At 42.2% G+C, this 15,515-nt stretch overlaps 1 protein-coding gene across 1 annotated transcript in view; it reads left to right on the forward strand.

The window, feature by feature from the left end:
* LOC136427290 (uncharacterized) overlaps positions 1–15,224 on the forward strand; it is a 47,854-nt gene extending 32,630 nt beyond the window's left edge. Inside the window, exons 6-20 of the mRNA XM_066416101.1 lie at positions 246–372; positions 1,172–1,312; positions 2,696–2,812; positions 3,291–3,460; positions 4,388–4,568; positions 5,271–5,492; positions 6,092–6,271; positions 7,042–7,166; positions 8,129–8,173; positions 8,550–8,659; positions 9,060–9,136; positions 9,804–10,018; positions 11,059–11,278; positions 13,926–14,094; positions 14,602–15,224. Coding sequence (XP_066272198.1) covers positions 246–372; positions 1,172–1,312; positions 2,696–2,812; positions 3,291–3,460; positions 4,388–4,568; positions 5,271–5,492; positions 6,092–6,271; positions 7,042–7,166; positions 8,129–8,173; positions 8,550–8,659; positions 9,060–9,136; positions 9,804–10,018; positions 11,059–11,278; positions 13,926–14,094; positions 14,602–14,962 — 2,460 coding nt within the window. The 3' untranslated portion in view covers positions 14,963–15,224. The remainder of the gene's footprint in view (positions 1–245; positions 373–1,171; positions 1,313–2,695; positions 2,813–3,290; positions 3,461–4,387; positions 4,569–5,270; positions 5,493–6,091; positions 6,272–7,041; positions 7,167–8,128; positions 8,174–8,549; positions 8,660–9,059; positions 9,137–9,803; positions 10,019–11,058; positions 11,279–13,925; positions 14,095–14,601) is intronic.
* The last annotated feature ends 291 nt before the right edge of the window (positions 15,225–15,515 follow it).

Raw genomic sequence — 15,515 nt, forward strand, 5'->3', positions numbered from 1 at the left:
GTATCACACACAATGCATTTCGTTGCGCATGCGTACTTAGAACCGTGAACCTCCTTATCCGTGCGTTCTAACAAGTGATATTGTGTGATCCAATTCAATTTAATTCAATCTTTTTGTTTTAAAATCAAACTGGCAGAAGAACATTGGTGTGCTTCATATGCTCCTTCTATCATAATGAGTCCGTTGAAGGAACATTTTTATGTAACGTTACTCTTTTGTTGTTTTACGTTTGTTTGTGTGGTTAGGTTGCACCCACCCACAGGATTGAGTTACAGTTTGAGCAGTTTGATGTACAGGGCGGCCCCTTCTGCCCATTCGACAGAGTCAATGTCATAGATGGCGATTGGCCTGGCGGGAACTTCAGAAAAATAGGTATGTACACATTTGGGCGGGAATGTGACCGTACCGATGGAAGGAAGAGCCACTAATGAGTTTTCAGGGGGTAAGAACGAAGGGTCAAGGGGCAACAGGGGAGGAATCATTAGGGTCAGGATAGGGGTTATGTGATTTGTCTGTTCAGCCGACGGGAAACGTGACATATACTAACAAACAACACCCTCTCGCTGAGATGTACTGCTAAAAGGTCTATTGACTCATTGTGGTTACATTTTAGTTTTTTCAGTGAAATTTCCAGTCTTGTACTTCATTGTACATGTAGTAGAGACTCTTGGAATAAAGGTGTAAAGCATAAAGTAGAACAAGCTATATAAGATATACGTCTAGTGAGAGACGGTAAACTACTGGATATGATAGCACCTTATATTTTATCTATTCAGTACCTTTGGCGAGAAGGTTATGTTTTCGTCAGCGTTTGTGTGTGTATGTGTGTGTGTGTGTGTGTGTGTGTGTGTGTGTGTGTGTTTGTGCGTGTCCGTCTGTGGACAGTATAACTCAAGGAGGCCTGGATGGATTGTCTTCATACTTGGTATGTGACTGTGTAGGTTAAGACCTCAAAATGATTAGATTTTGGGCGCCCCAGTGACTTGCTAAGGTACTACAGCGGAACTTTATGGTTTGCTTTTTCGTGTTCTAGTTTATTTATTCATTAGTTTCCTGAAACACATACTGGTACGGCCAGGGACAAGGTTTCTCCACTAGCGGGAAGCTATTATCAAGGGCTAACCTTGGGAACGTACTATGTTAACAAATTTCATTCGAACGCCTTATCCAGGTACGTACTGTGGACAGGAAGTACCTGACGTCATCATCAGTGACAGTTACCGCCTCACGGTGACGTTCCAGACGTCACATAATCTGTATCAAGACGACAACTGGCAGGGATTCAACGCCACATACACCACATCAGTTAGAGGTACGTATGGCTTCAAGATGTTAGAATGTATGCTGTATAGAAAGAAAGTATTGTGATTCATTTCTTTTACTGTATCCTTACAAGTGAACTTCACACTTCTCTCACTCTTGGATGAATTTAAATCTTACCAGCAAATTTAATTCGATAAGCGTAACGTAACATGACCAATTTACGTCCGATTTATTCAAAACGCATTTATCTTAAAACCGCACGGACAGAGCCAAATTTTAAACCTATGGTCAGAAATATCAGCTCTTCTAAAAAGAAAATGCATGGTCTGTAAGTTTTTCTCCGCCTATTTAACGCCGTGTGAGCATGTATTTATACTGAGGTATATGATGAAGAATTGTGCTAGGGTAACCCATTATCGTCCACCTCGGTCTTTTCGCTTATAGTGCTATGCTTAAAGAACATAGACCAGAAAAAATGCACAGTAACTGTCCAAAGTAGTCTGCAGACAAATGATAATAAAATCACAATGTCTGTCCGGCCACTTGCTTAACGCGATGGAAAAAAAAAACAATGTTTATTTGTAAATTCCCCCCACATGCGCGGCACGTGGCGTTCACGTGGTAAACGCATGGCCATTATGTTTTGCTGTGCAAAAATTAAAGGGATGGCTAAGGATCATACTTATGATGTTCTTTATTGCTCACGAGAACAGGCTTTGGCATAATACACCGCGACATGTGGACATGAGCCAAACCGGACGTAAATAGGTTTTGCACGTAAATAGGTCATGTTACGTTACCTGTGGTAGTTTCTCGTACGCGTGCCGCACGCTTCGTTAACATGTGTAAAGTATCATCCCACCGAAGCCTGAGTCTCTCAAATTACAGCCATACCTGTACAAGTGACCACCTTTACGTAAGGACCAGCTGGCCAATGTGACCACTTTGACCCAAGCATTGAGAGTCCTGTCTTAAGTGACCACCTGTACACATAGACTAGATTTTCTCGGTCCCCTTAAGGGGTCTTCTTGGGCAGTTTTGTCTGTATGTCTGAATAATATTCGGTGTCCTGTAGTTAGTTCGGCTAACGCACAGTACAGTACAGTACAGTACAGTACAGTACAGTACAGTACAGTATAGTATAGTACAGTACAGTACAGTATAGTACAGTATAGTACAGTATAGTACAGTTATTGTACAGTACAGTACAGTGCAGTACAGTGCAGTGCAGTTTAGTACAGTACAGTAAAGTACAGTACAGTATAGTACAGTACAGTACAGTACAGTACAGTACAGTATAGTAGAGTACAGTATAGTACAGTACAGCACAGTATAGCACAGTACAGTACAGCACAGTACAGCACAGTACTGTACAACACTATGCAAAGTTACCGCTAGTTGATTGTAACATGCACGCCGCTCGTACCGTCAGATCCCGTGGCCTGTGACGCGGGGTTCCTCTGCGCCGACGGCGGAAAGTGCATCCCGCTGGACCAGGTGTGCGACGGTCACGTCAGGTGCTGGGACAGGAGCGACACGCGCAACTGCGGTAGGTTTTCACCTGCATGTTTTCACCTGCAATGTTTTATACCCTCATTTCACAATGGTGGCGACCTCGCTGCGAGCGCGCTGCGACCTAAGATTTGAAAGATTGCTCAACGAATTTCACAGACAAAAAAGGAATGTTTTTACGTTTTGTGAGTTTTGTTGTCTTTTCAGTCTTACTTTTACATTCTGCGTTATATTCCAAATATGAAATCAAGGCTTACAGGCCCGATACTCTGTCAATTTTAAAATCGGGCGAACTTCCGGTGATCAAAAATACTGCCGAATTTCGTCGACTGCCTAAGGCTTACTAAGAATATGTCTTGTAGAAGGACTGGCTAAAATACGATGCTACTTTTTGGATGAATCGAACAGTTCCCAAATAAATGTTTCTTCTCAGCATCTAATCTGATTGGATTGTCAACAATGATATGATTACTAGTAGTTGGAAAGGTCAAGTTGTTTTCTTTGGTGTTCTGTAGAATGCCAACCTATTCCTGATGAGCTAGCAGACTTGTGTCCGCCAGGGGGCGTGAGTGAGTGGACTACAACCTTCCCAAACCTGCTACATCAGCGAGACAGCACGGAACTGCTGGAGTGGGAGAATCTTCAGCTGATGAAGGAGCTGTCAGACAGCCCCTGCCATTCACAGGTATATTGAAAACATCACAGGTACACTGGCTACAAGAGATTCATAAGAGAAGCCCTTTTCAAACTTCAAGCAATATTTTTTTAGCACAGAAAATCCAAAGGGGATGAAACGCCCATGTCAAGAAAGTCCTAGGGAGCAGGAGCACAACCTAGCTACAAAAAGCCAGTGGGAATGATGACCCCTGTAGATGTATGTAACTATGGAACACTACCTAGCCAAAAAAATCCAGTGGGAAAGCCCCTGCAACAATGTGTATATCTGTGGAATTGTAAACGTGTATTGTAAATGTGCTGGTTATGTTATGTACTTATGTAAGTTCGAATAAAAATGTGAAAAAATCACAATAATGAATAAACAAAAATAAATAAAAAAGATACAAAAAAAACAAAAAAATTTAAGCAAGATGCTTGCTGCAAGATTATTGTGGACATTATCCGGTGTGGCGCCAAATTTCTGCCACGTCAAATTGTCGCACAGAGGGGTAGTGTGCATGCGTAGAGCAAGCGCATTGTAGAGAAAGAGAAACTATCTGGCAGGGTTAGGGTTAAAGGGGACTATAGTTAGCGCCTAGTACCTAGCCAAATAAGGGTGATAGTATTTGGGAGGGACAAAAATCTGGCTTGACACACGGATGCTTGCTTGGGGAAATGATATTAAGCGCTGTCTGTGGTGGTAACATAATGATAACCTGTGTCTCAATTTTGCACTTTAATTGTATAATTATTTTGTCTTATCAAAACTACCTTTTTTTCTTTTTTTGTATTCAAGAAAATGTCATACAAATACAGATAATCATAAATATACATGTACATGATAAACTATACATTACATAAAGCAAGGAAGGCTAGTTCAGTCTGAAAAACAAAGGATGATCCGTGCCTTTCATCGAATCATGTTTCCTTTTCTTTGCATTGCACGGATCCACAGATTGCAGAGTACGTGTGCCATATCCTGGTACCGCAGTGTTCCTCTGCGCGCCGCGTGCCGCCGTGCAGGTCATGGTGCGAGGAGGTCAAGCAGAGCTGCTCATCAAAGAAGTCCTGGAGCCTACTGCCGCCCTGCGCGTTCCTTCCGTGGCAGAACTGTATACAGGGACAGTCCAAAGAAGGTTTGTATGATAATTGTATATCATTACTAACTTATTTTGCTAGTTATTGTTTAAACGATTCGATAACCGGTTACGATCATCGGAACACATATTTTATCCCCACACTTGTTTTTGATGTCGTCATATGTTTGTGTCAAAACAGTATTGAAAAGAGAAACAGAAAAGTGGACTATAACCGCTTGAGTTGATGATGTTGATGATGATGACAATAATGATGATGAGGATGTTGAGGATGATGACAATGGTGACTATAATGATGATGATGTTGATGATGATGACAATGATGACAATACTGATGATAATGATATTGATGATGATGACAATGATGACTATACTGATGATAATGATGATGATGTTGATGATGACGATGAAAATAATGACGATGATGATGATGATGATGATGATGATGATGATGATGATGATGATGATGATGATGATGATGATGATGATGATGATGATGATGATGATGATGATGATGATGATGATGATGATGGTGGTGGTGGTGATGATGATGATGACAATAATAATGATCATGATGTTGAGGATGATGACAATAATGATGATGATGATGACGATGATGACGATGATAACGACGATGATGAAGACGATGGTGGTGATAATGATGTATATGCATAAGCACATCATGTTACATTTATCAAATCAACGCTTTCCTTTGTTGTGCATATGTTATACCCTGTACAGACTGTTATCGCGGTAACGGTGCGAACTACGTCGGCACCTCCAGTAGGACCGTGCACAACCGGTCGTGCCTGACCTGGGACACCAGGCCGCACCAGATACAAAAGTACCCGTGGGCCAACCTGGAGCTGAACTACTGCCGCAACCCGGACGGAGCGGAGCGCCCCTGGTGCGGGGTGGACGTTAACGGGACGTGGGAGTACTGCTATACACGGCCATGCAATGGTACAATTTAGATACTATATTAGTTACATTCATTAATGCACAAATATTAATTTCAACCATCGATCGCTCAACAACCCAACGTGCTTTATCTTACTCAAAAGTCCGTTAATCTCTAAGCAGTTTGGGAGGCAACGTTACGTTGTCCTAGCTGCCCATTTCCTGTGACAAACCGACACCATCTAACAGGTAGAGTAAACGTAATAACGATTAACCTCCCCCAACATCTGCTTTGACATCCGGTCCTCAAAAATACTGTACAAGTAACCACCTCAACATAAGGACCATCTGACAAAACTACCTTTTAGTAATCCTAAGATGATTTTCGCATTGACACATGTATCCTGTCACGTGTCCATATAGACTAGATTTCATTGATCCTCTGAGGTGTCTTGTTGGGCAGTTCTGACGGTGAACAAAGGATGTTAAACTTATATTCATGACTAGTTTAAAGCTTTCAGAGCTTTGGCATCCGCCATCTTTCTTCAGCTCATAAAAGAGGTGTCACGTGACCTAGGTGTCAAAGGTCAACCATGTCACGTGGCTGGACGAGGGAGTCTGTGGCGTCCAGTTTTGACGATGTTTCTGACTGTTTTCTTCAGGACAAGTGTGTGAGAACCGGGGTGTACCCCGCGGAGTTCTCCTGCACCCTTTCCGCCCCCGGTACTGGCCGGGAGAACAAGTGACGTACACTTGTGAGACCGGGTACTCACTGCAGGGCGCCACCATGGCAAAGTGTACTACTGACGCTACATGGGACAACCCTTTACCAAACTGTCAAGGTAGGGTGGAATTAGCCCCTAACAGACTCCAGAGTTGGCTGGAAAGAGTAGAAATCGGCCAAATAGCTATAGACAGCAACTATACTTCCCGGCTCCTTTAGCATGTTATCTGTCTATCTGGGCAATTTCTACTCTTTCCAGACAACTCTGGGGCCTGGTAGAGGCTACGGTGAAACTGCGGATTAAAAAATATTGTCTCAAGTATGTGATGTTTACATATCAGTGGCATTTACATACGACAATTACGACTTAGTGACTTTATCATGTTCAACCATTTTTTTCAGTTACATCTCGTGTACTAGTATTGACTTGATACGTTGATGAAGGTTAGACATCCAGGTAATAAGATACGCCAGAAATAGTTACTCATTGACAAGCAATTGGATAAAGTTTTGATAGTATTGACTTATTCTGCCAGTTCATTCTAGTCACATGGAAGTGTGATGGATGTCACTCAAAACGTCCGGAATCCGGAATGAATCTCTGTATCTTATCTAGCTGTAGTAAATGATTTGCCTTCAGATATTGTTTACCTGGCTAACCTTCATCAAAGTGTATTGATCTAGAATAATCATGGAAATATGAAACTAGCTGATAGTTTTAAGTTGAGGAAAATGTTACGGAAAAAAAACAAGACGTTATCGAAAGCACTTGGGTACATTTTCGGAAATATGAAACTAGCTGATAGTTTTTAGTTGAGGAAAATGTTACGGAAAAAAAACACAAGACGTTATCGAATGCACTTGGGTACATTTTCATATTTTATATAGTGGACCGCCGTTCGCAACTCCTGATTGACAAGTTTGAGAAGAGACCGTACAGTAAGGAACTTCCTCCCGGGAAACATGTGGTGAACGTCACAGTGGCTGGAAGAGTGAGGGACATCATCGACTTGGCAAGTACAGTTTCGTATGGAAGACCAAAACGACAATTCTAGACAGCTTCCTCAACTCAATTTCTATTTTCACAGTTCACATTCAACACGAGTGACCCTTGACCCACCTGGGATCGTCCACTGTATGGGGGCTGTGCCGTGGTACGGTTAGAATTCTGCCGTAGCGCGAAAGAAAATTCTGTCGAGGAACGCAGGGCAGCGCATAAGGTAGGACATTCTGTCGAGGAACACAGGGCAGCGCGTAAGGCAGGAAATTCTCACGGGCACGGAGTGGTTGGAATTCTACCGCGGCACGTAAGGAAATGTATCGCTGACCGGTTAGAATTCTACCGCGGCACGTCAGGAAATGTATCGCGGACCGGTTGAAAATGTCTCGGACCGGTTGGAATCATGCCTCGGACTGGTTGGAATCATGCCTCGGACCGGTAAGAATTGAGTTGAGGAAGCTGTCTCCAATTGTCGTTTTGGTCTTCCATAGTTTCGGGACAAGTAGTCATACAGATCAGGTTACCTTGGATCTTCTACTATGTCTCCTGGGGATCTTTCCTTTATTCAACAAACCCACTCTACCGGAAAGTATACAGTATAGTATGGGAAGCAAATAAAACATTTGTCGTCAATTGCATGCTACGTCTAGATCTATGCAGGTTGCATTAGATATAGAAACATTGCGCTTCAGTTATTGACAACTATTTGTTTTATTTGCTAAGATTGCTACCGAAACTTAGCTGGTCTTAAAGCAATCGGGTCAAATAAGCCTAGAACTGAAACGGGATAACCCTTAGGCTATCAGAAAACGTATTACGTGAGCAATCTTTATTAGTATAGCAACTTCGAATTGCGTTACATATAAGTGTTACATAATTTTATATGCAATCAAACGATTGAACATAACATATCATACTGATTAATTTTTATCATTTATCTTTTCCTCTTTTCTTGTTCTGTTTGATGATGCTCAGGATGAGGCCTCACACACAATCACCACTGACGTTATCTTCCAATTGGTGAGCCACCCTGGCTAAATATTTGTTGTCTTCTAATCCATACACTCGCATTGATGCAATCTCTGCTACATCGATACATCGATATCACAGCGTCTCTGAACTCCCTGTGATACCTATCAGTTATGTGGATATCTTTGTGGTTATACCCGAATATATACATTATTACATAGTTGTGGGCTCTTGGAATTCCATTCTAGACTGACAGAGGACTTCGTTATATTCAATCATAAATATGTATATTTTCCTGACTATTACAGTTATAAGATGCTTATCTTTCCGGCTAACGAACATTATTTGCATGTAAAAAATGAACGATTAGTTTAGAATTTACCAATGGATGAACGTAAGTGACGAGACTAACACGTATTTTTGTTAGCGCTGGATCGACGGCCGTCTGGCGTGGTTGCCCTCCATGTACGATGACGTAGAAATGGTGACTGTGGACCACGACAGGCTGTGGACCCCGCATCTCAAGCTACTCAGAAGGTAGGACGGAAGAATACAGTTGCAAGCTATCTCATCATTTCCATTCGCCGAGAAGGTTATATGTTTTGCACATGTACAGCATTCGTGTGTGTGTGTCCGTCCGTCTGTAAATAATATGACTCGAGAATGCCTGGATGGATTGTCTTCATTCTTGATATGTATGTCTTCTTGAGACCTCAAAATTATTAGATTTTGGGCCCCCTAGCGGCTTACTATGGCACTGCAGTGGAACTTCCGGGTTTGATATCTCGCGTCCTGGACACGCCATGGTCATGATTTCTGAGTGGTAGATAGCTCTTGTTTTGCTATTTGTTTGCCTCCACAAAAATCTGGTCTGTGATGCCTTCTCAATTTTAATGTTATCGGTATCATAAAGAAGCATATTCTTACGATTTTACAGTGCCGATCGAGCGTCGGGGCACTTTCCGGAGATCGACTTGACGGTGTCCAGCGAGGGGGAAGTTACGTGGATGATAGGTACACACTCCGAGATGTTATATATATTCAGACTTCTTCATCAAAGCATGGAAGCAGATCATGTTTTATAATAGAAAACTTTCGATCGACCAAAATTTGACCAGGTGCTCCAAGAATTTGATAGATAACACCGAATCTGTTTAATACGTCCACTGCGTTTTGTTGTCTTTAACATCGATCATACTTTTACATATTGTATCATATTCCAATTATAAAACCAAGGGTCACACAAATCCAATTTTGGCCCCTCAACGGTTGCTCAAGCACCCCCCCCCCCCTCACTGGACCCGCGGCCCGCTGGCGGCGTCGCTGCGACCGATCGAATTGACAAAGCACTCAGCGAATTTCATCGACAAAAAACGAATCTTTTTAAGCTTTGTGTGTTTTGTAGTCTTTTTGGTCATACTTGTACGTTTTGAATGATATTCCCATTATAAAGTCAAGGGTAACACAAATCCAGTTTAAGACGCAGCGACGCCGCCAGTGTGCCGCGGGTGCAGTGAGAGGGGGGCTTCAGTGATCGCCGTTAAGTGGAAAGGGGCAAACGTATTGCAATATATCTGCATGATCTAACGTTACAGGCGGTGGCAAAAACGCGGTGCAGTTGAATTGACAGTTTAAAAAAATCATCATCATCTTGCTTATCACCATTGCCATGTTTTTACAGAGACTCTGATGATGACAACGTGTGACCTCGACCACTTCAACTTCCCGTTCGACAACATGTCCTGTACAATATGCCTCAATGCCGAACACGTCTCCAACTTCCGCTGTTCTGACGGGAACTCCACGTCACCAGACGTCTTGCAGTGCGACAGACCCTTTAGAATGGATCGCGGGGAGTGGAGAATAAGAATTGAACTCGGAGTCAGTCCTGAAAAGGTAATGGCATGGCATACAATATCTTTTTTGTTCTTTTTTTTTTTACTTCACTGTTTGACAGACAAGGACGACGTGGTACTGCACTCAAGTTTTTGTAACTTTTTTTGATAGTGCCACGTACAGAGGACAAATATACCCATTTTTACACCTGGGTGTAAAAGTCGTATAAAGTGCCTTTCCGAAGGGCACTACATCGGTGGCCTCAGGGAGATTCGAACCCGGGACCGCTTGGTTCTTGGCCGAACACCCTGCCGTTACTTCACACGACCCAATCACTATCTATACACTATCCGTAATCACGGTAGCAAATTTCCCAAAATGATAAGCCTCAAAGGCTTGCCCATCATCAGCAAAGTTTCACGACTGTCCTGTCTGACGGTTTTGTCTCCTTAATGTAAACAGACGGCGAAAGCCCTGACATACAGTCAAAACTACCCAAGACGACCACCCAGGGGACTGATAAAATTTGGTCTACGTGGACAATTGCTCACTGTAAACAGAATTGTTAAGGTGAACAGACGGCTAAAGCCCTGACATACTGTCAAAACTGCCTACGAAGACCATACTATATATGGCTTCCGTCGGTCAGTATTGACCATGGTAAAGTCACAATTCACAACAGCCTAAACAGCCCTATACGAGAATGGCCGTCTCTGCCACATACATCACATCTGTAAGCTGACTCAGTTCCGTTGCAAAGCTCTTCTCTGTGCGGATCCGCTTTTCTTCTGCGCTTAAAGACCATTCAGGGTACCGATGAAATCTGATCGATGTGGACAGTTGGTCACTATAGACTGGATTCGTAATGCTTGTGTCAGTGGGACAAATTATCTAAGCGACCACCAAAAAGTGGTTACATTGGCCAGGTCGTCACTTGCACAGTTAATTATGTTAGACTTGTTAATGTTTCACATGTCGTTTAGCCTTTTATTCAATGAACAGAACATGCAGTTCAGCTCTTGGGCTGCCAAATACTATTTCAATAAAACCCATTAATAATACAGCCCCAGGTTTGACAGTACAGTCTTTATTTTCACCAGGCTTGCCTCAACATGGATCTCAAAAGAAATCCGACATACCACATGTGCACGACGGTCTCGCCTGTCATAGTCCTGGCACTGATCATGTGTGTGACGTTCCTGATTCCCATCGGGAAGGGTGATCGTCTCCAGTTTGGGATGAAGATTCTTCTCGCCATGTTTGTGTCCCTGGTCGTGGTCAACGAGATCCTCCCGAAGTCTGCCCAGTTCCCCTTCATTGGTAAGTCACCGCCATTTTTTTTTCAAAACTTTACCTCGAAGGGAAAGTGATCTCGAATCAGTTTAGCTCATATGAACTCAATGAACAGATGAGCTAATCTTCCATTGGTCGTGACAGGACGAGAGACGCTATATACAGTATTTACAGGTTCATTGTACCGGGGAAATTCCCCTAGCTCTTTTCGACAAGCACAATGAACAGTGGACCGCGGCTCAACGTCCCGTCCTAAGGACTGCGATTCTTTTCGATAGCGGCATGTCGGGTGAGCGACACAGCCGGGATCGACCCCGGGGCTTCTAGTTCCAGAGGCAAGATCGCTAACCACTGGAATACGCACACTACGCTACCTCAAAATTTGGATTATTCTTCAATCCATTTCATGATATAACGTTACCTTGTTGGATATTCAAGACAGCACCACAAAGCTTGAAAGTAGTTATGTCACATCTAAAACTTATTTATCTCTAATTGAGTCTCCCTGAATAACAGTTCAAAAAAGGAACCATGCTATTCTCAGATACTGATGATAGTTTGCGAATGCTATCTGAAACGTCTGACTCTGTAGAAAATATATCCAGTTTTAATGATTACATTAAGTTCTAACTGAATGTCTAACCTTCATGGACACGCTATTTTTTTAGGTAAGATAAAGCCGGGATTTACAATGTTAACCTGTAAACTAATGCTATACATTGTTTCATGTTGCAACAAGAGTTCTACGACCTCATACCTTCGCGAAATGATTTTGACCTTTATGACTGACGTATTAGGAGTGTTTTTCATCAATCAAAAATCATACCAGTTGATCCTCATCACCCAAATAACATAAGTTGTCCAAACCTCCTTGTTATGATTATGAGCTTAACAAAGAAGGTTATGCTAACATTTTTCATCAATAATGCAAATAAGCTCCTTATTAGCATAATTTGATTCAATGGTGTTCACATTCACACAACTTCTAAATGCAACAAGTATGAAATTGCCGTTATTTACTAGTATGGAATGATAGTAGTTTCTCATGAATTATGCAAATTAGGCCTACATTTGCATAATTTCTATCTATTGACATTCCTCTCTTCCTCAGTTACAAATGTCACATATTTGAATAGTCATATCATGGAACACAGCAGGTTTTTAAAATTGCCTCATTAATTATAATCTGATTTGCATAATTATCATCCAATCATACAAAGCATCACATAAGCTATCTACATACCAAAAATCATGACCATCCATCAAGCCCATCTCGAGTTATATTATTTTCTCATTAATTATGTAAATGAGGTTCTCATTTGCATAGCTGATATCTATTAATATTTCTCTCTTCCTCAGTTACATATGTCACATGTTTGCGAGTCCTATCATGGAAATTGATGAATGTATAAACTTTCCTCATTAATTATGCAAATAAGTTACTGATTTGCATAATAAGTATCCAATCATGTACATCATCGCTCAAGCTATGTACATGCAAAAAATCATGACCTTCCATTAAGCCCTTCTTGAGTTATTCCCTTTCAAAGTCTGAAGCAAAACCTACCCCTGCAGTTCCAAAAAAGTTGCTAGGGGGCCCAAACCTATACCACTTACTCTCTGCCCAACGAGCTATCTACCACTCAAAAATCAGTTCCATAGCATGTCCACAACACGAGATATCATAACAGGAAGTTCCGCTGCAGTACCGTAACAAGCCGATAGGGGGCCCAAAATCTAATCATTTTCAGGTTTCAGCGAGACCTACCAACATACCAAATACCAAGACAATCCTTCCAAGAATTCTCGACTTATCGTGTTCACTAACAGACACACAGACATGCTCGGTATTCCCATGCTGTGGCACTGCATTAATGACTGTTCTTACTCATATAAGGCCGTGTATATCCAACTTTGGTCAAAATTTGTATGTTTCAGTCTTTTAATTGGTGTAAGGAGATATCTTTGTGGTTTGGTTTCACATGCTCCGAGTGGACTCTTCCAGGCTGGGAGTAGGTCAAAGTTGACGATTGTTTTCGTCTGTCAGCTGTTACGAGAGAACGAGCTGGTCAACTGTCTATTTTCTTTGCATGATTCTAAAGTAGACAGATGTGGCTTTCTGGTGCATAAGAATTTTTGGGGCTTGCAATTAAGGTGAATCCTTTTCTGAGCCCTTGTTTTAGTGCTTTAAAGCATTACTGCCTATATGGGCAAGTCTATCTCTTGTATCTGCCCTACAGCTGGCTGATAGCCAATTTGTCCCTGGCAGTAACTGACGTTTCCTGCCTGCCTCATGACCCCTCATGACCCCTCATGACCAACTTTGCCCCCCATCTACCCGTATCAATATCCCCTGAAACAATACAGCCCACACGTCGCAACCAGAACGCATAGTAAAGCATACAATTGAACACATTTTTACACTTTTCTCGTTAATTATGCAAAACACTTCGCCCAAAATCTAATCATCTTGAGATTTGCCACATACACACCGACACACCAACTACGACAACAAACCATCCAGGCGTTCTCGACTTATTCTGTTCACTAACAGACACACAGACAAGCACCATCGAATAACCTACTCGACGAAACCATTCGTCGCGAAGGTAATTAGCCTTCGGGCACGAACTTGCAAATAAAACTCATTAACAACAGCTCTACTATACAACAGGTATTCTAACCCTCGTTGCTGTTGTGTTGATGGGCCTGTCCATGTGGATCACCGTGATCGTCGTGGTTCTGCACGGGAAGGAAGGCCGACTACCTCCGACCGTACGGACGATCTTCCTTCGGTACTGTGCCCGTGCCATGCTGCTTGGAGATCTGACAAAACGGGGCAGGTAAAGCCACCATTTTCTACTGTTGTAAAGGGTATAGATATTTTCATTCTATTTATATCTGCGGGCTAACTAGCCCCGGCTTGGACATTGGACTGCATTTGTCCTTTCGGATGGTGACGTAAAGCTGGCGGCTCCGTGTATGAGGCTACTTCAGACGTTAGCCTCAAGTGTCAAAGCTAGGCACGTAAAAGAACCCAACACAGTTATTGAAAAGAGTACAATATTTAGGGGTGACCCGATTTGCTGGGCCAAAAATGCGAGCCATAGCTCGGCCGCATAGCACAAAACCCTAACTAGAAAAAAGCATTATGCTTTATCTCAAGTAATGATGCCAACAGAAGTCAGAATAAGGGTTCTAATTGAGAATTAGATCTTCAATATGACTTTGAAAATATACATCTATGATATGGTATGTATCTTATAGAATTTGGAAGATTCTTTAGCTTATCTATATTATATAATGCAAGAGTTTACAGTTTATAACATATTTCATATTGTCCTCTACAGCACATATGTGAAGACGTCAGATGAGTTCTCCATGGCAGAGTACACCCGTGTTACAGACGCGAAACCGTCATTCGCAGGAAACGACGAATCTTCACCTAAGACAAGAAGTCTTGAGAGACGAGACGAGCCTGAATCTTCTCCTGAAATCAAAGAAATCCACAACCTTATGGTAGACAACAAGCGAAGCCTTGATGCTCTGAAGGACTTCTTAAAGGAAGTGACTGAGGTTGAAGAAAGCCCCGCAGGTCCCAGTGAATACGTCCTACTGACACATGTCCTAGACAGGATAAGCCTGGTCGTTTACATGGGAGTACTGATTCTTGCCGTTCCGTTTGCCTTACATCTAGGTAAACGGTATTAAGAAGCTTGGTAGAGAAAAAAAGTGATCTCGAACCAGTTCAGGTCACTGAAGAGATACTCTTCCACTGGTCGTGAGAGAGAAGACAGGTGCAGTATACATTTGTAGCGGGGAGATTCCCCTCGCTCTTTTCGACAAGTACAATGAACTGTACTAGCGGACCACGTCTTAACGTCTCGTCTTAAAGGAAGCCCAAGCAATATTAGAGACCCAAAAACGAATTTTGACAGTCAATTTATCTAGTCATACATGATTAGTTCAAACAACACTACTATGACGATGAATAGCAGCGTCCATGATGCAAAAATACGACGTTGTAATGTGAGAACTCATTGAAAATCGTGGCCGGAGTTTTTGTAGGCTCGCGAAACTATGGGGATCATCGTATGGCACGACTTGCGCGGTTCTAAAATGCTCAATGTTAATACGCGAATGTGCTAAACAATGCTAGTCAATGTCACTACCATAAAGATTTCAACATTTTTTATTTATTTCCATTTTGGGGGCCCTAATATTGCTTTGGTTGCCTTTAAGGACTGCGACCATTGCTAGTAGC

This window comes from Branchiostoma lanceolatum, chromosome 2 (genome assembly GCF_035083965.1).
Source record: "Branchiostoma lanceolatum isolate klBraLanc5 chromosome 2, klBraLanc5.hap2, whole genome shotgun sequence".
In the NCBI taxonomy this organism is placed as follows: Eukaryota; Metazoa; Chordata; class Leptocardii; order Amphioxiformes; family Branchiostomatidae; genus Branchiostoma; species Branchiostoma lanceolatum.